Source organism: Cricetulus griseus, chromosome 2 (assembly GCF_003668045.3).
Source record: "Cricetulus griseus strain 17A/GY chromosome 2, alternate assembly CriGri-PICRH-1.0, whole genome shotgun sequence".
Taxonomy (NCBI): domain Eukaryota; kingdom Metazoa; phylum Chordata; class Mammalia; order Rodentia; family Cricetidae; genus Cricetulus; species Cricetulus griseus.
In genome coordinates, this window is record NC_048595.1 from 396,641,740 (window position 1) to 396,668,270 (window position 26,531).

Consider the following 26,531-nt stretch of genomic DNA (forward strand, 5'->3'; position numbering starts at 1 on the left):
GGAGAGAACCAGCTCCACCAACCTCCTATGCTGTGGCATGTATGTGTACTTCCCCCACACCAAATACACAAACAGATTTATCTAGATTGGCTGAGTTCTAAATGGAGTGCTGGCTTTGGGTGTTTTTTTTTCCTCTAAATTTTATGTGTATGAATGTTTCACCCGAGTGTCCATGTATGGATCATATGTACACAGTTCCCACAGAGGCCACAAGACAGCATTAGATCCCCTAGAACTGAAGTCTAGACAGTTGTGAACTGCCATGTGGGTGCTGGGAACCAAACTAGGTCCTCTGTAAGATCAGCCAAGTGCTCTTAACTTACGAGCCATCTCTCCAGCCCTGACCTGCTTTTTTTTTTTTAAGCTTTTGAACTGGAGAGATGGCTCAGTGGTTAAGATCACTAGTTGCTCTTCCAGAGGACCAGAGTTCAATTCCCAGCATTCACATGACAGCTCACAACTGTCTGTAACCCCAGTTCTACACAAATATACATGCAGGCAAAACACCAATGCACAGCTGGGCATTGGTGGCACACGCCTTTAATCCCAGTACTCAGAAGGCAGAGGCAGGCGATCTCTGTGAGTTTGAGGCCATCCTGGTCTACAGAATGAGTTCCAGGACAACCTCCAAAGCAATACAGGGAAACCCTGTCTTGAAAACAAACAAACAAACAAACAAACAAACAAAAACAATGCACATCAAATAAAAATAAATCTTTCCTGGTAAAGGAAAGCAGATTCCTGATCTACCTAGTGAGTTCCAGGACATCCAGAAAGAAAGAACATACAACGTTCTCATGGGTAGAGGTGGGGATTGGATGGAGTGTTGGTAGTATGCTTTCCCAGGACAAGAGGTGCTCTGGCAGAATGCTGGAGTCTGGGTCTCTGAAGGAGAAGCTGGGTGGACAGAGTCAAGCACAGATGCAATACCCTGATGGCATAAGAGTAGGCAGGAGGGGGGAATTCTCAGGAGTGCCACATTTAAGGCATAGTTAGAGATGATTCTGGGTAAGATAGCTCATGAGAGTCAGAGGCAGGAGTATTGCCACAAATTCCAAGCAAGCCTAGGCTACATTGTGAGACCTTGTCTCGGAGAGGGAGATAAAAACAACTCATAGATGGTCAGAGCAGTGAGAGCGAGAAACCAGAAGACACAAACAAAAGCCAAGGACATCAGATGGCAAAGATCTGTTGTTGTGTAAATTGTGTAAAATGATGTGTTTGACATTAGAAAGGAAGGCTACAGTGAGTGAATAGGGCCCATATCTCTTTGGTGTTAGTATTTCTGTGGTACTAGGGGATCAAAGCCAGTGTCTCACACAGTTAGACGAGTGTTCCACCATTGAGCAGCTACTGAGAAATGGCTGTATTTGGCATTATGCTTCTGTCTATACAGCTCAGATCACTTGGTTTTAGTTTTTTTTGGTGACCAGGTCACATTGATGAGTGACTAAACTTTGAAGTCGTTTTGCACATGCTCCAGTCGGCTTCATTGTCCTCCAGTCTTGGCTCTGTTTATTTGGAGTTGGGGTCCAAGTGCAGAGCCATAAATGTTCCTGTTCAACATGTAAAATTAAGCCCATTGTGTTGTTTATCTGGGTTTAGGTTTGGGCTCTGAATTTTGTCATTTATAATAACCCATCGTATTGTGCTTCTTATAGTTTTGTTTTTGTTTTATTTTTCTAGTATAAAACAAGCAAAGAAGGGAGTGTAATGGGAGTTACAGTATCCCGGCTTGCAATGCTGTCTCACTGCCAAGCTCTGTCACAGGCCTGCAATTATTCTGAAGGTCAGACCTCATCCCGTGACTGCCCTCATTGTCAGCTTCAGATACGTGTGGCTGTGTGCTCCCACTTGGTGACTGGACTCCATTCAATGACCAAATTCAGAGGGAAATGTTCCAGGACACATTCTTGGCTTGCTTCTGCCTTCTTTAAAAAAAGAAAATCTGCAATTTAAATAAATTCTGGACAAACCAGATATATAAAGTATGATTTCTAGAGTACAGAAGTAGAAAACCTCAATTAAAACCATGTGTTTGTAAGCTGTGGGGTCTTTGGTGTCTCTGTCTTCTCATGTAGAACATGCAACTAAGTATTTACAGTCCAAAAAATGCTGCTCCAAAGGTGCAGATTAAAACAGAAACATGCTAAACCAGATGTGGCCACAGCTGTAGTCCTAACACATGCAGGAGCAGTGTCATTCCAAGGCCATCCTGGGATACGTAGTAAGTTTTAGGCCAGCCTATGCTGCAGTATGAGATGAGACCTTCTCTCAAAAAATCCAAAAAAGTGTAAACCTTCTGGCATATAAATGTATATTGCATAATAACAGTTCAAGCCCCTTTGTGCCAACATCACAGGCACACAGGCTCCAGATGTGGCTTCAGGGTTACTTCCAGATGTTCCTTTTTTTTTTTTTTTTTTTTTTTGAGACAGGGTTTCTCTGTGGCTTTGGAGGCTGTCCTGGAACTAGCTCTTGTAGACCAAGCTGGTCTCCAACTCACAGAGATCAGCCTGCCTCTGCTTCCCAAGTGCTGGGATTAAAGGCGTGTGCCACCACCACCCAGCTCAGATTTTTTTTTTAACATTACTTTTTCAGTGTTTCATTTCCCTTTACAGACTGAAAGGTGACTGTGCATTTCAGAGCAGCATTTTTCTCTGATTTTAAAATATGTGCATATACATGTATGAGAACAATCATAATGCCACAAACAGTGTCCAGTGGGCTTATTCAAAGGTTCTGCCCTGGGGCACTGGAACTTTAGCTCCTGAATATTAGAAATGTGGAGAAATCTGTCATTGAGTGAAAACAATTAGATGCAGGCTTATGTATACCTGTTTTATTTTGTGGATAATCTAGTTGTAGATATACCTAGAAATGGGCATCTGTATACATAGGATTTTATATAGAACACTATTTCATGTTTTTCAAAGAAGTATAATATTTACATATATTTGTGAAAATTCCAGAGTTTCTAAAACAAACACATGTTCCTTATTTTGCTAGGAAAAAATCTTGAGTGATGCCCCTAAATGCTGAAGGCCGTAGTGTCTTTGCAGTGACCACATCTCCCTGTCACCTTCTCCAGCCAGTTTGTAGGGGACTGAGCAATGGGAGAGTCTGATCTCCCAGTTGTTTTTCTAAAAGCACCAAATGCATGGTGGGGACATGAATGTGATTGTCATTTCCTGCTCAACATTACCTCCTTTTGTTTCTATCCATTCATTTCTAGGAGAAGCCGTGGTAAATGTTTTAGACTTTAAGAAGGATGCTGGGCTGTGGCATGGCATGTTTGCGGTAAGCTGTCAGAGTTGGGGCCTTTATAGTAAAATGTACCTGAGGCCGAGGCTCTGTGACAAGTGAAGTTTGTGCCAGATAGGACCCCCCACCTCTCTCTCAGTTTGTGCCAGATAGGACCCTCTCTGTGTCTGTTTCTCTCTCTCTCTCTCTCTCTCTCTCTCTCTCTCTCTCTCTCTCTCTGTCTCTTCTCTCTCTCTCTCTCTCTCTCTCATCACACACACACACACACACACACACACACACACACACACACACACACACCATCCAACAGAATCCTTGATTCTGCCTGACCCTCAATTCTCTCAGCTTTATCTTTACAAACACTTAGCCTGTAAAGAACTAGGAAGCTAATCTTTTGCTCTGTAGTGCTGTCCCATTTTCATTCCCTTCCCTTTATCCTGTAGTATGTGGCAAGCAGGAGCGTCATGGAGCACTAAGTCAATTGGGGAACCATTTAGTAGTACCCGAGAACTCTCTAAAAGCAGGGATGTTGTGACTTAGCAGGGCTTCTCTTCTGTGTCTACCTTAAAGAAACAGTTGTGTAGTGAATGTGAGTGCAAATGCATTGCTTCCACACTGATTGTAACATGTGCAGCCGTACAAAGGGAGCGGGTAGCCCTCTGGTTCTAACATGCATAGATTTATCTGCGAAACAATGCAAGTGAAAAGCAGCAAGTGGCAGATACATGTATACTATCATGTCTTTCATTTATATCCCTGGTGTTCCTAAAGTCACATATATATGTCCATGCATGGGACTGGGGGACAGGTGGCCTCACTGTGATGCCCTGAGAGAGAAAGGAGAGCACCAGGGAGGTGCTTCTGCATTCATGCTAGCACCTCAAGTATTTATTTTGAAAGGGTGAACTTGAGTAATACCTCTGTAACATTGTTAGTCAAATATCAATACAGCTTCAAGGTGCTAAATACATGTTTTGTATTGACTGCTTTCTATGTTTCTCTGCTTTCAGAATGTAATGAATAAGATGCATACAATTAGTGTACCCTACTCTGTTATGAAGACCTGTCCTCTCTCTTGGGTCCAAAGGGTCCATGCCCACAAAGGTAATCACACACATCCACATGTTAATTATGAGACTTGTGGAAGCATGCTCTTATAGAGAAACAGTTCTTTGCCTTGGTGGCTTATCTAATTTTGGAGTGATTGTTTAGGTAAGCTGTTTGCCTTATCTTACTGTGTTCTTTCTTACAAATTGAATTCTCTGGAATTTGAGCCATAGTTAGCTCTATTGAATGCTGTGTTGTCAGATTATCCTTGACTGTGACCTGTCAGTGGCTGAATATGATGCTTGCTTTCCCCAAGTGAGAACTATTGCTAAATAAGTAAAAATGTTCTTGTGGTAATATATTAAATTTATGCCCAAATTAAGCATGTGTGTATGTCATAACTCTTTCCCCTTTGCATTTGTAGCCAAAGTAGCTCTTGTGAAGTGTCGAGATTTACACTGGGCCATGATGGCACATCGGGACCAAAGGGACGTGAGCCTGAGTTCTCTCCGGATGCTGATTGTCACTGATGGTGCCAATCCTTGTGAGTACTGGGTGTAGAAATCCCAGAACATGTGACAGGCAGGGTGTTTTGCTCCTTTTCTATGAGCTTTTCTGTTTTCAATATCCATACTGAAATGTCATTTACAAGTGATGACACTTGTCTGTTTCAAGGGTCCAAGTCAGTGTTGTGGTGTGTTTGTAGGTGTGTACCTATCATCACACCTGAAGCTTCGAACACTTCTGTTAACCTAAGAGGAACCACACTCTCGCTGTTTGTCACTCTTCATCCTCTGCAGTGCCCCTCAGCCCCAGACAGCCATGACTTTCCTTCCTCTAAGGACAAAAAAGATTTCAAAAATGTATGTGCATGTTTGTGTCTCTCTGTGTGTGTGTGTGTGTGTGTGTGTGTGTGTGTGTGTGTCTGTCTGTCTGTCTGTCTGTCTGTCTGTCTGTGTAAGTATACGCCACATGTGTGCAGATTCCCTCAGAGCCCAGAAGAGGGTGTCCGACCCTCTGAAACTAGAGTTACAGGTGGTTGTGAGTTGTGAGCTGTCTGACATTTGGGCTGGCAACAGAACTTGGGTCCTGGTGAAGAGCAGCAAGCGCTCTTCAACTAGCTCGTCTCTCTCTCTCTCTCTCTCTCTCTCTCTCTCTCTCTCTCTCTCTCTCTCTCTCTCTCTCTCTCTCTCTCTCTCTCTCCCACACACACACACACATTCTATCTGTAGATTGGCCTGCTCTGCATACTTGGTATGAAGCAGTCTTGTTAAGTTTAATGATAGACATGTAGTCTGTCATAGACACACCATGTTTGTTTATCCATTCATCTCTTGATGGGCTTATAGGCGCTTTGAAACCATGCCTTGCTCATGTAAATCCTCCAGGTGAGGCTTTTAGGTGCAAGGAGAGGTTTGGACGTTTGGACGTGACTTGATGTATATATCAACTTGGTGTAAATTCGTCCAGTCAGCAAATAAAGGGAATTTGCAAGAAACTTCTAGATATCTTACTGCGCTGTCTGCTTTTGTGGATAAGCACGGAAGTGCTGGTCCTCCACTCGAGGGACTCTGTGGAGCACTGGAAGCTGTGCTCTTTCTCCTAAGTGAACTTTCATCCTGCCTTAAAACACACATGGAGAACTTAAGAAGCAAGAGTCAGAGAAAATCACTGAGAGCAGGTAGGGCTGCCATGGCTGCTTTGCCCTGGCTACAGCCGTTATTTCAGGATAGCTGCTAGAGTCCCACCTGGCTGCATGCTACCTACAGTGTTGTCTCTGAGCTTGTTCTGTCCTGTTGGTAAGTGTAGCCTTTCCAGGTTGTAACTGTAGGTACTGTCAGGGAAATTTCATGGGTTGGATGAGCTTGTGTCAGGCCCCCTCAAAGGTACAGTAAACTGTTTGCACAGAATGACTGACGTACAGTGTGATTTCCGACCCACAAATATGCCACACACACAGCCCCATTAGTTTCCTGCAATAAGGAAAATGGTCGTCTTAGCTTTCAAGTTCATCTGTTCTAACTCCGTAGGGTCTGTGTCATCCTGTGATGCCTTCCTGAGCCTGTTCCAAAGCCACGGACTGAAACCTGAGGCCATCTGTCCATGTGCCACGTCTGCTGAGGCCATGACTGTGGCCATCCGCAGGTACTGTTGGAGGTGTCAGCTTCTCTTGATGGCTGTCTCAGCCTGGATGAGATGTGTGTTTTTTCCTGGTGATAAGAAAGCAGTTTTAGGGCTGGAGAGATGGCTCAGAGGTTAAGAGCAATGACTGCTCATCCAGAGGTCCTGAGTTCAATTTCCAGCAACCACATGGTGGCTCACAACCATCTGTTGTTGAGACCTGGTGCCCTCTTCTGGTGTGCAGATATACATGGAAGCAGAATGTTGTATACATAATCAATAAAATCTTTAAAAAAAAAAAAAAAAAGAAAGAAAGGAGTTTTAAATGCTTCATAAACCCAAAAGTTGGGGCTAGAGAGATGGCTCAGCAGTTAAGAGCACTGTCTGCTCCTTTAGGGGATCTGGGTTCAATTCCTAGGTCCCACCTGTGTGTAACTCCAGTTCCAGGCCTTCTGTTACCTTTACACAGACATACATGCATGTGGAACACCAATGCATGTAAAATAAAAATAAATAATAAAAGAAAGACCTAAAAGTAGAATTTACCTAGTAAAGGCATTTCAGACATCTCATCTTTTTTTCTCTTCTTGCCAGAAGTACACAGAGAAACTGAATTTTTATGTAATTGTTCGTATCTCATTTTGAGTTGTTTTTCTTTTTTTTTTCTCTCTTTTTGTTTTTGTTTTTGTTTTTCAAGACAGGGTTTCTCTGTGGCTTTGGAGGCTGTCCTGGAACTAGCTCTTGTAGACCAGGCTGGTCTCGAACTCACAGAGATCCGCCTGCCTCTGCCTCCCGAGTGCTGGGATTAAAGGTGTGCGCCACCACCGCCCGGCTTTGAGTTATTTTTCTATGTTGCTTACTCCTCAGAATCCTTTGCATCTTAAATTTGAAGTTGGCAGTTCTCAATAGTACCCCAGAAAATATGTGGAAAATTTGCCTTCATAGTACACCCCACACTAGCATAGTCTCTTTAAAGAAAATTGTGTGTCTGCAGACACCTGGATCAAAGTGGGCAGGGTGCTCTTGAGCAGAGGCCAGACGAGGGTGTCAGCTGTCCCATCACTCCCTGCCTTTTCCTCTGAGGTGGGGTCCCTCCCTGATTCTTGCATCTTGGCTAGGCTGCAAGCTAGCCAGCCACAGTAATCCTCTTGCTTTGCACCCCTGACCTAGCATTATAGGCATTTTGGGGATTCCCAGCTTGTTACATGGGATGTTGGGACCCAGACTGGTCCTCACGATTTCGGAGCAAGTGCTTCTCATTGTTGAACATCTCTCTAGCCCTCTTCCCCCACCTTTTTCTTTCTTTTCTTTGTTTTTTTTTTTTGTTTGTTTGTTTATTTGTTTGTCTTTGTTTTTGAGATAGAATCTCACTGTGTAGCCCAGGCTGGCTAGAACTTGCAGTGATCTACCTGCCTCAGCCTCTTGAGTACTGAATTGCAGCATGAGCTATCATACCTGGCTTTTTGTTTTAATTTCCTCAAAGATTATTTATTTGTGTGTGTGTGTGCATGTGTATGTATATGTTTGGGCACACATACAACAGCAGGTGTGTGGAGGTCAGAGGACAGCTTAGAGGATTTGATTTTCTCCTTCTGCCATGTGGACCTCGGGATCAAACTCAGGTCTTTAAGCTTTTATGACACGAGCCTTTAACCATTGAACTATCTTGTCAACCCCTCATGTGTTTTCTATTTATTTGTTTATATGCATGGGTGTTTGTATAGACTTGGCTTGATGTTTTTGGTTTTGTTTTGTTTTTCTTTTTTCACATTTTAGGCCAGGGGTTCCAGGGGCTCCCTTGCCAGGAAGAGCCATTCTCTCAATGAATGGACTGAGCTATGGGGTAATACGGGTCAATACTGAAGATAAAAATTCAGCACTGACAGTCCAGGATGTGGGACATGTGATGCCTGGGGGTAAGTTGTGAGGAGTGTTATTGGGATTTCATAAGATTTGTCATCAGAAATAGTGGTGCTGTGCTGAGGAGATAGCTTGGTGGTGGGAGGCCTGCCTGGCGAGCCCAGAGCCCTGGGTTCCTTCCCCAGTCCCAGGTAAAGAGGTGGGGAAATGAGAAGACAGAGGGCTGATGCTAGTCACTGTTCTCACTGCAGTTGCCAACCCAGGAAGGCAGAGCGTGCTGCTCTTGTGGGTACTGCACTGGCCCTACATAAGGCCAGCCCTTGCTTCATCATGAGGCTGTTGCAGTCTTTTCTCAGTGCACCCGTGTCTAAGAGCTGTAGGTGCCAGATAGACTTCACAGGGTCATGGCTTTCTGTGGCACTTCCGTTGGCTGTTCTTTTTTTTTTTTTTTTTTTTAATTTTATTTTTTTTTATTAGTTCTAGATAGGGAACAAGCTTATTTCAAGTCCCTTCTCCCTCTCCCTCCCCTCACCCCCAAACTTTCTCCCCCACCCCCAGCCCATCCCCCCAACCCCATCCACCCACTACTCCCCAGGCAGGGTAGGGCCCTCAACGGGAGCTCAGCAAAGTCCACCAAGTCTTCCTATGCTGATCCTGGGCCCTTCCCCATGTGTCCAGGGCCAGAGTGTAACCCTTCATATGGGATGGGCTCTCAAAGTCCCTTTTTGCACCAGGGAAAAATACTAATCCACTACCAGAGGCTCCCTGGAGTGCAGAGGCCTCCTTATTGACATCTATGTTCTGGGGTCTGGATCAGTCTTGTACAGGCCTCCTGGACAGCATCTGGGGTCGATGTGCTCTCCCTTGTTCAGGCCAACAGTTCCTGTGGGTTTCTCCATCCTAGTACAGACCCCTTCGTTCTTCATTCCTCCCTCTCTTCAACTAAATTCCCGATTTCGGCTCATTGTATATCTGTGGATGTCTGTCTCTGTTTCCATCAGCCACTGGGTGAGGGCTCTTGCTTGTCTTTTTGTGACTGGGTTACCTCACTCAGGATGGTTTCCTCTAGTTCCATCCATTTGCCTGCGAATTTCAAGATTCCATTGCTTTTTTCTGCTGAGTAGTACTCCATTGTATAAATGTACCACATTTTCTCAATCCATTCTTCAATAGAGGGGCATCTAGGTTGTTTCCAGGTTCTGGCTATTACAAACAATGCTGCTATGAACATGGTTGAACATATGTCCTTGTTGTAAGTACATGCCCTATTTGGGTATATACCCAAGAGAGGAATGGCTGGATCTTGAGGTACACTGATTCCCATTTTTCTGAGCAACCGCCATACTGATTTCCAGAGTGGTCTTACAAGATCGCACTCCCACCAGCAATGGAGGAGTGTTCCTTTTTCTCCACATCCTCTCCAGCATAGATTGTCATTGGTGTTTTTTATTTTAGCCATTCTGACAGGCGTGAGATGGTATCTCAGAGTTGTTTTGAGTTGCATTTCTCTGATGGCCAATGATTTTGAGCACTTTTTTAAGTGTCTTTCAGCCATTTCAGATTCCTCTGTTGAGAATTCCCTATTTAGTTCTGCACCCCACTTTTTAATTTCGTTGTTTGGTGTTTTGGTGGCTAGCTTCTTGAGCTCCTTATATATTTTGGAAATCAGTCCTCTGTCAGATGTGGGATCGGTGAAGATCTTTTCCCATTCTGTGGGTGGTCGTTTTATCCTACTGACTGTTTCCTTTGCCTTGCAGAAGCTTCTCAGTTTCAGTAGGTCCCATTTATTAATTGCAGACCTCAATGTCTGTGCTTCTGGCGTAATGTTCAGGAAGTGGTCTCCTGTGCCAATTTGTTCAAGGGTTGTTCCCACTTTCTCTTCTAGAAGATTCAGTGTGGTTGGATTTATGCTGAGATCTTTGATCCATTTGCACTTAAGTTTTGTGCATGGTGACAGGTATGGATCTATCTGTAATTTTCTGCATGTCCGCATCCAATTGTGCCAGCACCATTTGTTGAAGATGCTGTCTTTTTTCCATTGTATAGATTTAGCACCTTTGTCAAAAATAAGGTATCCATAGGTGCGTGGGTCGATATCAGGGTTTTCAATTCGATTCCATTGGTCTATCAGTCTATTTTTGTGCCAATACCAAGCTGTTTTCAGAACTATGGCTCTATAGTAGAGCTTGAAGTCGGGGATGGTGATGCCTCCAGAAGATCCTTTATTGTAAAGAGTTGTTTTGGCTATCCTGGGCTTTTTATTTTTCCATATAAAGTTGAGTATTGTTCTTTCAATGTCTGTGAAAAACTGTGTTGGGATTTTGATGGGGATTGCATTGAATCTGTAGATTGCTTTTGGCAGGATTGCCATTTTTACTATGTTAATTCTACCTATCCATGAGCATGGGAGATCTTTCCATTTTCTGGTATCTTCTTTAATTTCTTTCTTTAAGGTCTCAAAGTTCTTATTGTACAGGTCTTTCACTTTTTTGGTTAGTGTTACCCCCAGGTATTTTATGTTGCTTGTGGATATTGTGAAAGGTGATGTTTCCCTGATTTCTTTCTCATTGGATTTATCATCTGTGTATAGTAGGGCTACTGATTTTTTTGAGTTAATTTTGTATCCTGCTACCTTGCTGAAGGTGTTTATCAGCCGTAGGAGTTCCCTGGTAGAGTTTTTCGGGTCACTAATGTAGACTATCATGTCGTCTGCAAATAGTGAAAGTTTTACTTCATCCTTTCCAATTTGTATCCCTTTGATCCCCTTTTCTTGTCTTATTGCTATAGCCAGAACTTCAAGTACAATATTGAAGAGATATGGAGAGAGTGGACAGCCTTGTCTTGTTCCTGATTTTAGAGGAAACGCTTTGAGTTTCTCTCCATTTACTTTGATGTTGGCTATTGGTTTGGTATATATTGCCTTGATCATGTTTAGATATGTTCCTGTTATTCCTGTTCTCTCCAAGATCTTTATCATGAAGGGATGTTGGATTTTGTCAAAGGCTTTTTCAGCATCTAGTGAGATGATCATGTGGTTTTTCTTTTTAAGTTTGTTTATATAGTGGATTACATTGATGGATTTTCGTATGTTGAACCATCCTTGCATCCCTGGGATAAAGCCTACTTGATCATGGTGGATGATTTTTCTGATATGTTCTTGTATTCGGTTGGCCAATATTTTGTTGAGTATTTTAGCATCGATGTTCATGAGGGATATCGGTCTGTAGTTCTCTTTCTTAGTCATATCTTTGTGAGGCTTGGGTATCAAAGTGATTGTAGCCTCATAGAAAGAGTTTGGCAATATCCCATCTGCTTCTATTGTGTGGAACAGTTTGAGGAGTACTGGAATTAGCTCTTGTTTGAATTTCTGGTAGAATTCTGCAGTGAAGCCATCTGGCCCTGGGCTTTTTTTGGTTGGGAGGCTTTTGATTACTGCTTCTATCTCATTAGGGGTTATAGTTCGATTTAAACTGTCTATCTGATCTTGATTTAATTTTGGTAAGTGATATTTATCCAGAAAGTTGTCCATTTCCTTTAGGTTTTCCAATTTTGTGGAATACAGGTTTTCAAAGTATGACCTAAAGATTCTCTGGATTTCCTCAGTGTCCGTTGTTATGTCTCCCTTTTCATTTCTGATTTTGTTAATTAGCATGCTCTCTCTCTGCCTTTTGGTTAGTTTGGCTAGAGGCTTGTCTATCTTGTTGATCTTCTCAAAGAACCAACTCTTTGTTTCATTGATTCTTTGTACTGTTTTCCTAGTTTCTACTTTGTTGATTTCGGCTCTCAGGTTGATTATTTCCTGGCGTCTACTCCTCCTTGGTGAGTTTGCTTCCTCTTGCTCTAAAGCTTTCAGTTGTTCTGTCAATTCTCTAATGTGACTTTCCTCCAGTTTCTTCATGTGAGCACTTAGTGCTATGAACTTCCCTCTTAGCACTGCTTTCAGGGTGTCCCATAAGTTCGGGTATGTTGTGTCTACATTCTCATTAAATTCTAGAAAGTCTTTGATTTCTTTTTTTATTTCTTCCTCAACCAAGGAATGGTGCAATTGGGAGTTATTCATTTTCCACGTAAATGTAGGTTTTCTGCAATTCGTATTGCTGTTGAATTCTAGCTTTAATGCATGGTGGTCTGATAAGATACAGGGGGTTATTTCAATACTTTTGTACCTGTGGAGGTTTGCTTTGCTGCCAACTATGTGGTCAATTTTTGAGAAGGTTCCATGTGGCGCTGAGAAGAAGGTATATTCTTTTGTGTTTGGATGGAATGTTCTATAGATATCTGTTAAACCCAGTTGTGTCATAACTTCTTTCAGATCCTTTGTTTCTTTGTTAAGTTTCTGTCTAGTAGTTCTGTCCAGTGGTATAAGGGGGGTGTTGAAGTCTCCTACTATAAGTGTGTGTGGTTTTATGTGTGGTTTGAGCTTTAGTAATGTTTCTTTTACAAAAGTGGATGCTTTTGTATTAGGGGCATAGATGTTCAGGATTGAGACTTCGTCTTGATGGACTTTTCCTGTGATGAGTATGAAATGCCCTTCTTTATCTCTTTTGATTGCTTTCAGTTTAAAGTCTAATTTGTTAGATATTAGTATTGCTACCCCAGCTTGTTTCTTGAGCCCATTTGATTGGAAAATCTTTTCCCATCCTTTTACTCTGAGGTATCGCCTGTCTTTGAATTTGAGGTGTGTTTCTTGTAAACAGCAGAAGGATGGATTCTGTCTTCGTATCCATTCTGTTAGCCTGTATCTTTTTATGGGTAAGTTAAGACCATTGACATTCAGGGATATTAACGTCCATTGTTCATTGGTTCTTCTTAGTTTTGGATTTATTGTTGGTGGTATCATTGCGTGTGGATTTTGCCCTTCTGTTTCTTTTTGTGTTTGGTGAAATTCGATTAACTACTGACAGTGTTTTTGTGAGTGTAGTTATGTTCGTTGGGTTGGAGTTTTCCTTCCAGAGCCTTCTGTAGTGCTGGATTTGTTGATATGTATTGTTTAAATCTGTTTTTGTCGTGGAATATCTTGTTTTCTCCATCTATAGTGATTGAAAGTTTTGCTGGGTACAGTAGTCTGGGTTGACATCCATGCTCCCTTAGTGCTTGTAGGGTATCTATCCAAGACCTTCTGGCTTTCAGAGTTTCCATTGAGAAGTCGGGTGTGATTCTGATTGGTTTGCCTTTATATGTTACTTGGCCTTTTTCCTTTGCTGCTCTTAATATTTTCTCTTTATTCTGTAGATTTGGTGTTTTGATTATTATGTGTCGGGGCGACTTCTTTTTGTGGTCCAGTCTGTTTGGTGTCCTGTAAGCTTCTTGTACTTTCATAGGCATATCCTTCTGTAGGTTGGGGAAGTTTTCTTCTATGATTTTGTTGAATATGTTTTCTGTACCTTTGAGCAGTATTTCTTCACCTTCTTCTACACCTATTATTCTTAGGTTTGGCCTTTTTACGGTGTCCCATATTTCCTGGATATTTTGTGTTAGGGTTTTGTTGGACTTGAGGTTCTCTTTGGTGGATGAATGTATATCCTCTAGCGAGTCTTCAGTGGCTGAGATTCTCTCTTCCATCTCTTGAATCCTGTTGGATACACTTACATCTTTAGTTCCTGATCGTTTATCCAACCTTTCCATTTCCAACATGGTCTCATTCTGTGTTTTCTTTATTGTGTGTATTTCAGCTTTCATGTTTTGAACTATTTCAAGAGCTTCCTTCACTTGCTTGGATGTTTTTTCTTGGCTTTCTTTGGATTCTTTAAGAGATTTATTTATTTCTTGAATTTTTTGGTTTGTCTTTTCCTCCAATTCATTTAATTTTTTGTTTGTTTTCTCTTCTATTTCTTTAAGGGATTTTCTTGTTTCCTCTTTAAAGGTCTCTATCAACTTGCTGAGATAATTTTTGAGGTCCATCTCATCTTCATGCTCTGTGTTGGGCTTTTCAGCTCTTGCCGGAGTGGAGTCCCTAGGTTCTGGTGGTGTCATGTTGGTCTTTGTGTTGTTGAGTGAAATCTTATTCTGTCTTCTCCCCATATCCTTTTAGTGGGTGCGGGTGGGTTCTCTCTATCTCCTCTTGTGGCCCAGTGGTGTGTGGGGGCTAGGAATTCGATGTCCACAACTCTAGATGATCTCGACGCTCCTGGTGGTCTCCTCGCTAGTTCCTAGTTTCTTGGTCGTTCGGCGGAATGGAAGAGTGGGGTGCTACCAGATTTGGGGCACAGGGAGCTCCTCCCTGCCTGGGCTTGTCTGGCCCAAGCCGGCAGGCTCAGGAGGGGGTGGTGGGATGGGGGTGGTGGGGTGTTCTGGCCTGGAGTCGGGAGCGGGCAGGAGCTCACTCACCTAGTTCCAGGTCAGTCTGCGGCGGCGGAATGTAAGAATGGGGTGCTAGCAGATTGGTGGGGCAGGGGGCTCCTCCCTCTCTGGGCGTGTCTGGCCCAAGCCGGCAGGCTCAGGCGGGGGTGGTGGGATGGGGGTGGTGGGGTGTTCTGGTCTGGGGTCGGGAGCGGGCAGGAGCTCACTCACCTAGTTCCAGGTCAGTCTGCGGCGGCGGAATGTAAGAATGGAGTGCTCCCGTTGGCTGTTCTTAATGCTACTTCTGTAAGTGTGCAACCCCTCTGGGTTTGAAAACACAGTTGTTACTTTGCCGTTTTCTAGACTCTGTCATGTTTTCTGTGCACTAGGTATGATGTGCATTGTGAAACCAGATGGACTTCCTCAGCTCTGCAAGACAGATGAGATTGGAGAGATCTGTGTTAGCTCCAGGACTGGAGGGATGATGTACTTTGGACTTGCTGGCGTGACCAAAAATACATTTGAGGTACATGATGTTATTTCACGGGGAGATGTTTGCTGAGGTCAAATGTTACTAGGGAGACCTGCTGGCTGATGGCACAGCATTTGAGATCAAGTCTTTAGAACTCCGGTGCCTAAGACCAGATTCTACTCCACCATTCACTGGCTGCTGTGAGCCGCCTAGCCTTAATGAGTGCCCAATCCCTTTATCTTACGATATGACTGATAGCCAGGCATGGTGGCTAGTGCTTACACTCATAGCATTTGGGAGCCTGAATCAGGGGACTGTGAGTTCAAGGTCAGCCTGGGCTGCATAACAGGACCTTGTCTCAGACAACACCAAAGCAGAACAAAGTGAATAATAACAGTGCCTTCTTGTGGGCTGTTCTGAATACTAAATGAATGAACATTTACTCCTGGATTAGGTCAGCTTCTGGCACGTAGGAAGTGATGTGGTGTGCCTGGTGGATATTAAAGGGAATGAGGCCTCACAGACTTGCCATTGTTACAGCTATGTCAGTTCAAGATTTTGCCTTTGAGAGTGCTGTGACAATTGCACTTGCTGCTCAGATCACTGATCCAGACACAGACCTGGGAGATGCTAAAGCAACTGCCACGGAGGCATGAAAGTCCGAGTTGCGATCCTCACAAGCCAGGCGTTCATGGCAGCTGCCCTGATCCCTAGGGAAGCCGCTCAGCCAGACTAGTGGATTTGGCAAGAAAACACCTGACATTGACTTTGAGCTTCACACACATGTGTTCACATGCATGTGTACATGTACACATACCAAAAGACAACCTGTTGCAGGGGTCAGATTGCTCCTCAAGCAGGTACTGACTTCTCTGTGCCTACTCTCTTCTGGGTGCCGAGGCTCTCTCGGGACAATTGAGACTGCTGGTAAAGCTTGTACTCTAGAGGAGACAGCACTTTCTAAGGAGTGGGCACTCTGCTTGCAAAGCTAAGCTGTAATGAGAAGTTGCTCTGCTGAGCCTGCACATTAGAACGGGTGGTTAATTGCCTGAGATACCTTTTAGGGACCAGAGAAATTCTGTGGATGGATTGTAGTTCCCTTACACTAGATGGGGTTAGCAAGAGTACTGCTGACTTTCAGCTCTTTGAATTGCTTTTTCTGTAACAGAGCCTCATTCAGGTTTCTCAAAATGGTAGGACAGTGTAGAGTAAGTCTGCAAACATCAGAAGCTGCATTTCAATCACTCTATTTGGAAATAGATGCATACAACTGTACACTAGCTGTCACTGGTGACAGCATACCTTCTGTGTGGAGTACATCTGTGTTATCTGTCATGTGCTACCTGAAGAGGGCTAAGAACAGGGCTGAGTGTCATCTCTGTTTACAAGCCTGAAACAGCATAGTATAAACCCGTTATTGTTACCATCACCATCACTTCTGTCCCATCGGCGGTTGTTTCCATTCATTCGCAGGAGTGGAAACTTGTAGGTTCCCCAGGTGTATGCTCAACACCCTTCTTTTGGTTGACTCACTGTCTGATTTAAATTTATGTACATTTTTTATTGTCCTAAGTCTCTCCCAGATTGCCCCAGACTCTTGGTAATTCTCCTGCCTCAGCCTTCTGAGTTGATGGGACTATAGGAGTGAACCACCATACCCAGTTTCTGTTTCTAAACAGAATAAAAAAAAAAAATCTTTGTTTTGTTTGTGTGTGTGTCTGTGTGTGTCTGTGTCTCTGTGTGCACGATATTGTGCATGTGAAGATCAGAGGCCAGCTTGCAGGAGTTTGTTCTTTTCTACTTCTACTACATGGGTTCTGGAGATTGGACTCAGGTCATCAGACATAGTAGCAAGTGCTACAACCTACTCAGTCCCTTGGCAGCCCATCTTGTTTTTAAGTGCTTGGACTATCTCCGGTGTTTGTAATGCTTGTCGTGAAATCTTTTTTTACTGAGAATAAATAAGATCCTTGCTGTTTGAGGTTGTGTCTCACTGAGTATTCTGACAAGCCTCAGATTTATCACCCTCATATGTCAGTCTCTTGAGAAGATGGTGTTACAGGCACATACCACCACATGTAGCTTCAAGCAGAATTAAATTATTTTGTGTGTGTATGAGGGAAAGGGAGAGACATGAGGGGGAGAGAGAGGAAAAGTGGGGAGAGGTGAGGGGTAAGAAATTGCTACAGCTGCACATGTGTAGAGGTCAGAAGACAACTTGGGAGTCAGTTCCCTTCTTCCATTTTGTTTTTAATTTAAAAAATTACTTATATGTATAGTTGTTTTGCCTGCATGTATGTGCATGTACCAGGTGCATGTTTAGTGCCCTTGCATGCCAGAAGAAGGAGCTGGAACTCTAGGACTGGAGTTTGAGAGTGTTGTGAGCCACCATGTAGGTTCTGGGAGTCAAACCCAGGTCCTCCGAGCCAGTGCTCTTAACCACCCAGCCATCTCTTCAGCCCCTACTCCCACTTTGTTAAGCAGGGCCTCTCTTGTTCCTGCTGCAGTGAGTATTTAAGGCTAACTGGCCACTGGATGGACTTTGTGGTGCTATCTCCGTTTCCTCCCTTCCTGTAGCAGTGCTGGATTGTGGATGTGTGAGTTTGTATCTGGCTCATTATATAGGACCCAGAGACTGAACTCAGGTCATCAGGCTTTCAGGGAAAGTACTTTCACCTACTGATGCATTTTGCAGTCCTTCAAGCAGCATTTGAAGATAATACAGGAAGCTGCGTGCCTAGAACTTTTACACTTCTTTGGTAGTGCTTGCAGTACTAGTCAAGGGTGGTACTGCCGAGTTGCATCCCCAGCCCATGAAAGCTGTTTGACTTCATGAGGTATCAGATCACCTGTGCAGACAGACTGCACTGCAACCACTGTGTCCTTAAAACTGGCCCTGGTCAGGCACCTTACACACCTCTCCAAATCTGTGTGCACTGCTTTATCTTTACACAAGCTCAGAGGAGGATCTGAGTGAATTCTTCCATAGCTGAGAGGAACTTGAGACTCAGAGCCATCTTGACTTGATTGAAGTCTATGTTATTAGTAAACTGACTCCCAAGGGTTTGCTGTCCTATCCCTTTGAAATGCTCTATTATACAACTGTCCTAAAGCATGGGCTAGACCAGTTACTACTCAGTGGGAAGGCTATCTAAGATATATTGTATTAGTAATATATGTCTAGGCATATATCCTTTTTATTTTTTAATACTTTCTTTTTTATTTGTATATATATATATGTGCTATATGCCTTTATATGTGTGCATTCCCTCGTTTATCCATGTGTATTCATGTGCTCTGTGTATGTCATGTGGGTGTGAATCAGTTCATGTGGGGTATCTTCCTCTGCTGCTCCACCTTGTTCATGTTTGTTTGTCATTTAGGTTTTAGGAGCTGGCTACGAAACCACTGGAGCTCCTGCTGTTTACACCTTCCCTGCAGCTTTCTCCGTGGGTGCTGGGATCAGAACTGTGGCCCTCAAGTTTGCACAGCCTGTGCTTTACTCACTGAGCTGTCTCCCCAACCCCATGGCGCCTGTTTTGGCACTCTTAGTTATGTTAATCTCTGTCTCTCATGGGCCAGGAGTTGACACAGTTGCTAAGGGCATTTCACATGCTTCCTGATGTGTTAGGCCCACAGTCCACATGGTGAAAGGAGAGACTTGACTCCTACAGTTGTCCTCTGACCTACATATGTGTTTGGTGACATGTGGGTGTGTGCACAAACACAAAAAGTAAATAAATGGAATAAAACATTTAAGTATGTATATGATCTTTTTCAAAGTTTAGAGAGATAAACAACAAACACTGATATGTTTGAGATTCCTGAATTAGCTTAATATGGTTAAAATTTTAACTTATATTACCATTTTTTAAATTTACTATTTGTAGACATGAGAAACCATAGCACAGTTTACATTTTTTTCTCTTTTTAACAGCCTTTTCTCTGACCTCTGACGACTTGCTTTAACTCTCTATAACCTTTTTATATACTTTTAGTTCATTCCTCTGACTTTCTTAGTCATTCTTCGTCAAATTTCCTTTTTTCCTTTCCTTCTTTATTATTTAAGTCTCCTACATTTTTCCTCATTTCTCAGTCAACATAAAAATTTTATCAAAGTCCCTTTTACAGTTCTTAATAACTTTAAGGCCTTTTTTTTTTTTTTTTTTTTTTTAAGTCCAGATCAGGCCAGATAAGTTCATACGCTCGAGCTCCATGTGCACAAGTCAGAGAGACCTGGGGTGGGGGTGCTGCTGGTAACCCCAGACCCTCGGCCAATGCAGGGGTGGGAAAAAGACCCCCGAGGCCTCCCTGCATACGATGTGTGTGGAGCACAGAGAAGGCCGGGCAGCCAGGCAGATGGCAGCCTTGCAGCCATGTTCCTTCAGAGCAGGGAAACTCCCGAGGCAGGCAGGACCGTAGCTGGGGCAGAAACAGCCCCACTTGGCATGCCTCACAGACCCGCAGGTGGGGATAGAAAGGGATTGGCGTGGTGGATCCTGAATTGAAAACCAATGATGATAACACAGAATAGACAGGAAAGAACAGACGCCAACCCAATCCGCCCGCGCTGCTTATAAGACAATGGCGCCAGCAGAACCCGGCGGCTAAATCACCGCTAACTGAGGAGGATCCAAGTCCTTGGCTTCCATTCGTACTTCCTAGGTGTCCTCAGCGCAGCAGATGTCCTCCGGGCGCATCTGCCGATCACAGTTGAGGTGGCTCCACGTGCTCAGAGCATCAAAAAAAGACCCCCTGACCCATGCATGCCATGTACATGGGCAGTAGGGACAGAAAAAGATGTTTAACATAGACTAGAGTCCTATTCGGAATTTCAGATGGCTAGCCCCATGGAGATCAACTTGGTTCCAAGCCAAGTCTCCCCTATAGATTTCGGAAGGCTGCCGCCCAAACCTCCGCCCCAAACAATTCTTGTAGGCCTACTATTCACAGATGTCGCCAGAAACCCCAACATAGGACCTCCATATCCACAAAATTAACAGAAATAGTAAAATTGACACACAAGCAGGCAGTTAGGGCGTGGGCTGCAACAGATCAGATAACAGATAACAAACCTGTTGCACAACTATTCAGTCACCCAGCCCATTCCAATCCTCCAGGCTTAACAGACATTAGACAGGACAGACATTAGACAGGACAAACCTCGGCAAAGAAATGGTGCCCCAAACCAAAATTACAAACAATCCTTGGATTTTCGTCCAGGGCGAAACCAAGGGTTCTAGAAATACGTCTATTTCTGTGCACGTCTGCTTTCCCTATGGTTCAAATCAAACGACCCTCGGACTTTCGTCCAGGGCGGGACTTCAGGGTCTCGAAACACGTCTATTTCCCCCTGAAGTCCGAATACAAATTCCAAATACCAGTACAAATTACAAATCAAATTCAAGTCATGGCACCAAACCAACAAAACAGCAAGAGACATAACAAGCAAACATATAACATTGAACATATAAGTTGCGAGCTCGAATCATCTTACCTCCAAGATCAAATCCACTCAGGTGAGGGGTGGTCACAAATCCCGGACGAGCCCCCAAATGTTAGACCCCCCAAAACTCAAGTATCCGGGGTCCCAGGCCACGTTCTCGGTCACCCCAATCACCAGGCAGATTCGAGAGCTTGCTGCAAACCGCACGAGGCTTTATTGTAATTTAACGAGCTAACTCCATGTTAGCTCGGGTCTTTCACCCATCCGGCATGGTGGATGGCTCGCAAAAGACGGCTCCTAGGGCCTCCCAAGAGATCTTATAGGACACCGTAAGGGGAGTGTCTAGGGATACGCACAGGCTCACAATTGGTGTGCCTCTAGGCTTGGAGGGCTTGCCCTGTGTTGATTGGTCAACTGGTTGTTATGGCCCATAGGCCCTCCCAGGGTGGTTGCTATACTTTGTGCGTCATTGCTGTGCGCTTGTCCGTAAAGCACACCCAGGGTCGTAAAGCATAGTGCCACCAGCTAACTTCTGATTGGTTCCTTGTCACGAGGCAGGCATCTGACTTTCTAGTGTCTAGGACAAGGTCATAGAAGCACGTGTTCAGCCGTTATGGCTGCCAAAAGGGAAGCTGGTCCCTTCAGTTGCCACACACACACACACACACACACACACACACGCACGCACGCACGCACGCACGCATTTGGGATGTTGTCTGTTTGTTTGTTTTTAGAGATAGGGTCTCACTGTGCAGCCTTGGCCAACCTGGAGATCACTCACTGAGATCTGCCCACATCTGTCTCCTGAGTGCCGGGAATTAAGGGTGTGTGCTGACCACACCCTGTTTAATGAGCATATGTTACTTTTAGTTTTCTTTTAAGTAAGACTTTTTAAAAATCAGATAAATTTTTTGGGAAAACTAGCCAAGCTTTTCACCTTTCCCTTTTGTCTTTTAGGTGATTCCTGTGGCCTCTTCAGGCTCTCCTGTGGGAGATGTGCCCTTCATCCGGTCAGGGCTGCTGGGCTTTGTAGGGCCAGTAAGTGATGGCTTCCTGTTGATTTGCTACATATGATCCAAACATTTGAACTTTAATTCACAGAACTGAACAAATGCTGAATAATTGAAGGTGTGACAGTGCCTCTTATCAACAATCACAATTCCTCCTCCTTTAACTGTCTTCAGAGAGGGTCTCACTACACAGTTCTTTGTGGCTATCCTGAGCTCACAGAGACCCTACCTCTGTCTCCTGAGTGCTGGAATTAAGCTACCACACCAGATACTTAAGTTCTATTTAGAAGATTATGTAAAAATGTCATAGGAGCCAGGCACACCTTTAGTCCCAGCACTCAGGAGGCAGAAGCAGGCGGATTTCTCAGTTCAAGGCCAGCCTGGTCTACAGAGTGAGGTCCAGGATAGTCGGGGTTACACAGAGAAACCCTCTCTCAAAAAAGAAAAAAAGAAAAAAATGGAATTTGTTAATTGGCCCATGGTATTTACAGGTCTAGAGACAACTAGGACTCAAGATGCCTGTTCTCAAAGGGGACATGGTTTTCTTGAGGAATCCCAGAGAATGGCAGGAGGCCAGGCCATGAGAAGTGATAGGTGGTCCCTATCCTGTAAACTCACCTGTCTCTGGCTCCTTCCTATCCCCTTTCCTGCCTTCTACTGCTCAGCTCATGTGAGAGCATATAGAATTGACCTTTGCTTCACCCTCTCTCTCTTTTTTTTTTTTTTGTTTTGTTTTTTGTTTTTTTTGTTTTTTTTTGGTTTTTTGAGACAGATTTCTCTGTGGCTTTGGAGGCTGTCCTGGAACTAGCTCTTATTGACAACACTGGCCTCGAACTCACAGAGATCCACCTACCTCTGCCTCCCGAGTTCTGGGATTAAAGGCATGCACCACCAATGCCCGGCTTGCTTCACCTTCTCACCTTTGGGGTTTGGTGTGGAGAATCACCCTGTTAGGAAGCACCCACACCTGGTGTAGCCTCAGCCGTCTTGACTTCTTGCCACCACCAGAACAATTTCAGATACTCAACTCTTCAGCTTACTGCTCTACTGCCGGGGTCCAAAATGGAGCTTCAGCCATCTCTGAAACAGACAGACTGTAACCCTGCTCTAGGAAGACCCCTTAGACCCTGTGTAATCTGGTTATGTCTGGTCTGAACTAGCTATAAGAAAGATGAACCCAGAAAGGCTGTGCCATCTGAACAGTGACACTGTGAAAGATTTGGAGAAGCAGGCATCTCTCTTTTTCTTTAAGATTGTTTTTATTATTTTAATTATATGTGTGTTTGCATGCATAGAGGAGTTGGATACTCTGGAGTTGGAGTTACAAGAGTTGTGAGCCACATGACATGGGTTCTGGAAACCACACTCAGGTCCTCTTTATGACCAGTACATCCCCTAACCACTGAGCCACCTCTCTAGCCCCTCTTCTCTGACTGACACCAGCTCTTGACACAGTTGGAAGTGGCTGGCTCTCTCTGGCATTGTGGGTGGACCAGTAGCTTCCTGTGCATAGAGATTCTGCCTTTCTCTCTAGCCCAGTCACTGTGTGGTCCTACACTGTGCTCAGAAAGTTAATGAGTGACATTCAGTGGAGGTAACTGCTGGCTCATTGAGTACATGTAAGTAGGCCAAGACGTGGGACTGGTCTGTGGAGTGTTCACACAGAGATGCTTTTGGGGCTGTGGTCCGAGTGGCCTGCTGCCCTGCTGTCCTTCTGGGAAGAAAATAGACAGCATTCTTAGACCTTTTTCTTTATCTATTTCTGCTCTTTCCTAATGGAAACAGTGTTACCCTTACATGCTCAAAGCAACTATTTACATGTTAAAACTGTTTGACTTCCCTCTCATTCCAGTAGTAAATGAAGTAACATGAACTAACACATACCCATGGCTGGGAAAGGAAAAAGATATGTGGTCATAGTTGCTCCCTTGTGAAATTTCCCCCTAAGAATATGAATGAATTCATCTCTTACAGACTGTAAGGCCTCAGTGGGTGCTGGCTAGTGCCAAACCCGCTGAGCTGAGTTCAGCCCCTAGGACACACACGGTGGAGGGGAGATCTGGCTCATTGGAGTTCTCCTCTGAGTCCACACACATGCAGTGACATGCCTGTGCCCACCCACCTCATTGGCTCTAAAAATTCCACTTCTACTAATTCCTGCCAGTTTCTTTTTTTAAAAAAAGAAAGAAATCTGAGGTGGGCAGTGATGGTATATGCCTTTAATCCCAGTACTCAGAAGGCAGAGGCAAGGTGGGTCTCTGTAAATTCATGGCCAGCCTGATCTATCTATAGAGCGAGTTCCAGGACAGCCAGAGCCACACAGTGAGACCCTTTCTTGAAAAAAGAAATCTATAAATTTGACATTGTTTTCTTTGATATAAATGCACACAGTTTTTTGTTTGTTTTTTATAGTATTGGGGATTGAACTGTATACATTGCCTTATAGGTATCTTTCTTAGCATTTTTTTTTTGAGATTTACTTCAAAGCAGGAAATATGAAGTGTCTGTCTTACATGGAAATGAAGGTAAATAAATCATTGTTAACTTCCAGGGTAGCTTGGTGTTCGTGGTTGGAAAAATGGATGGATTACTCATGGTTAGTGGTCGGAGACACAATGCAGATGACATTGTCGCTACAGGACTGGCTGTGGAGTCCATCAAGACTGTCTATCGAGGAAGGTGAGCACTGTGAGATGAGTGTCACCACTTTGAGTTGATCTGAGATATGTTCTGTAGTTGCTTCTTCCACATTACTAGGTTGGCTCGAGTTAAAATAACAGAAGCTGGCTTTAAATATACATCCTACAGTGTTTGGCACTGAGTGACTGAGAGGAATGAGGCGTGTACTCTTTGTTGAGTTCTGAAGACTGAGGAGAACTGAAATTAAAACATCCCACCTTCCATAATTCTTCAGTGCCAAGATGGTGCCATCCGGGCTAGTATAGCAAGGCGCCACTCTGTAGAAGTACACAGCTAAGAATTCTTCCTCTCCTTTCTAACCCAATTGTAGTTTCTGTGTGGAAATTAATAGGTCAGCTTAGTGTTGAGAAGTCCAGGTCCTGTGGACAAAGTCAGGCCTTTTCTCTTGTTTACTAATGCAGCAAGAGGTGTTCCAGCTGTTCACAGTCTCAGGCAAGTATTTGGTAGAGTTACCTATCCACAAGAACGTTTTTATGAGCATGTATGATAAGCTTGGAGCAAATGCCTCCTTATCCCTCCTATTTTGACCTGATTTACCTAAGATTTAAGAAAATTTGAAGACATCACAAAAGAACCAGTTCCTGAATTGTGTGGTTTTCTGTAACAATGTGTTCTTAGGAATGGAACTTCCTGGGCCCTAGACCCACTGTCTGTGGTCACAGTTGTGTCCCCAGTGCACAGTACAGTTACTGGCACATAGTTAATATTCCGTAACTGCTGTGGGCGGGAGGGAGTGGACAAGCCATCCGGCATCATTGGCTCTCCAGTTACTTACTGCATTCATTCAACAAATACTCATAGGGTGCCAACTACACACTGCTTTTCCAGGTACTTTGGCAGTGAATGACAAAGGTTGTATGAAAGAAAGGGTGGAGAGTGCCATGGAGTGAACACCTGAGGTGCTCTGGTCTGGGAACGCCTCACTAGTAAGGGGACATTTGAGCGGAGACCTCCCTTAGATCCAGCTCCATCCTCCCTCCCTCTCTCGGCCTTGGTCTCCCTCAGTCTCCCTTGCTGTGTCTGACTTTGGCTTCACTCTCTGCTTCACCACTCTGCTCCAGGCACACTGGCCTTCTTGCTGTTCCTCAAACCTGCCAAGCTCGTCCCTACCTCAGAACCTTTCCGCTTTCCGTTCCTTCTGCCCGGAATCCTCTTCCTCCAGATCTTCGCGTGGCTCGCGTCCTCACCTCATTCAGGTCTCTGCTCCAGTGTCCGCTCCCCAGGGAGGCGCTCCTCCAAGCACCCCTATCCCACTCCACTGGGCAACCCACTCCGCTGGTCCTGCCCAAGGCACTTCCTGGTGCAAATCGCAGTGTGGCTTCATTATCTATGTGTTGATTGGTTCTGTCTCTTGACATGTAAGCACCACAAAGACAGGAGCTATGTCTTGTTTACCACTCTGTGGTGCTTAATCCATGTTTTTTTTGTTGTTTTGTTTTTTGTTTTAAGTGAATCACTCGATCCTGGTTTGGTGACAATCACATTTTCTCTTTACTGTTCATGTCTGGGTGGTATGTCGGGAAGGCACCTCTTTGATTCCAACTCAGGAAAGCAAATAGGATGGTTTTCAAGGGAGACTGATATGTTTGATCTGTCTCTCTTAGAATTGCTGTGTTTTCTGTGTCTGTATTTTATGACGAGCGCATTGTGGTGGTGGCAGAGCAAAGACCCGATGCATCTGAGGAAGATAGCTTCCAGTGGATGAGCCGCGTGCTGCAGGTGAGCACTGGGTCTGTGCAGTCAGAGGTGGCTGTAACTGCTGGCTACTGGATATGCTGTCTAAAAATTATGTTTGAGCCGGCCAGATATGGTGGTCCACTTGGGAGGCAGAGGTAGGCAGAGCTCTATGAGTTTGAGGTCAGCCAGGGCTCCAGAGCTAGTTGTAGGGCAGCCAGGGCTACACAGAGAAACCCTGTCTCAAAAAACCAAGCCAAAACAAAAAGACCAAAACCCAAAAATTATGTTTAAGAATTTTGTACAACAGACAAATGAAATATGTTCATACCTACTCTCCTTTCCCCACCCTTCCAGTTTCTCCATATCTCCCTAAATACCTATTTCTATCATGTCTGCGTGTTTGCTACCCATGAAGGTTTTGACTGCTCACATGTGGAGTGCATCTCTGAAAGTGATCATTTGTCAATAATTAGCCTCAGACTTTCCATACTGTCTGTGTGGAGGGTCCAAGAACTTGACTCTTTATGTAAGGGAGCTTTTCTGTGTGGCTAGAAGAGCAAGGCAGATGAGCCATGAGGTTGGGAGAAGACTCGGTTTCAGTGTTGAGAATGTGTTTTCAGTGGAGATGAGCTAGAAGAGTGGGCGGAGCCAAGTC

General features: G+C 44.2%; 1 protein-coding gene across 3 annotated transcripts in view; it reads left to right on the plus strand.

Moving 5' to 3' along the window:
• Dip2b (disco interacting protein 2 homolog B) overlaps positions 1-26,531 on the plus strand; it is a 190,604-nt gene that overhangs the window by 126,007 nt on the left and 38,066 nt on the right. For all 3 annotated transcript variants that reach the window (XM_027396571.2, XM_027396570.2, XM_027396569.2), the window contains 10 exons: positions 1,687-1,789; positions 3,236-3,300; positions 4,275-4,368; positions 4,736-4,855; positions 6,342-6,456; positions 8,209-8,348; positions 14,961-15,097; positions 21,447-21,527; positions 24,051-24,178; positions 25,804-25,918. In XM_027396571.2, coding sequence (XP_027252372.1) covers positions 1,687-1,789; positions 3,236-3,300; positions 4,275-4,368; positions 4,736-4,855; positions 6,342-6,456; positions 8,209-8,348; positions 14,961-15,097; positions 21,447-21,527; positions 24,051-24,178; positions 25,804-25,918 — 1,098 coding nt within the window. The remainder of the gene's footprint in view (positions 1-1,686; positions 1,790-3,235; positions 3,301-4,274; positions 4,369-4,735; positions 4,856-6,341; positions 6,457-8,208; positions 8,349-14,960; positions 15,098-21,446; positions 21,528-24,050; positions 24,179-25,803; positions 25,919-26,531) is intronic.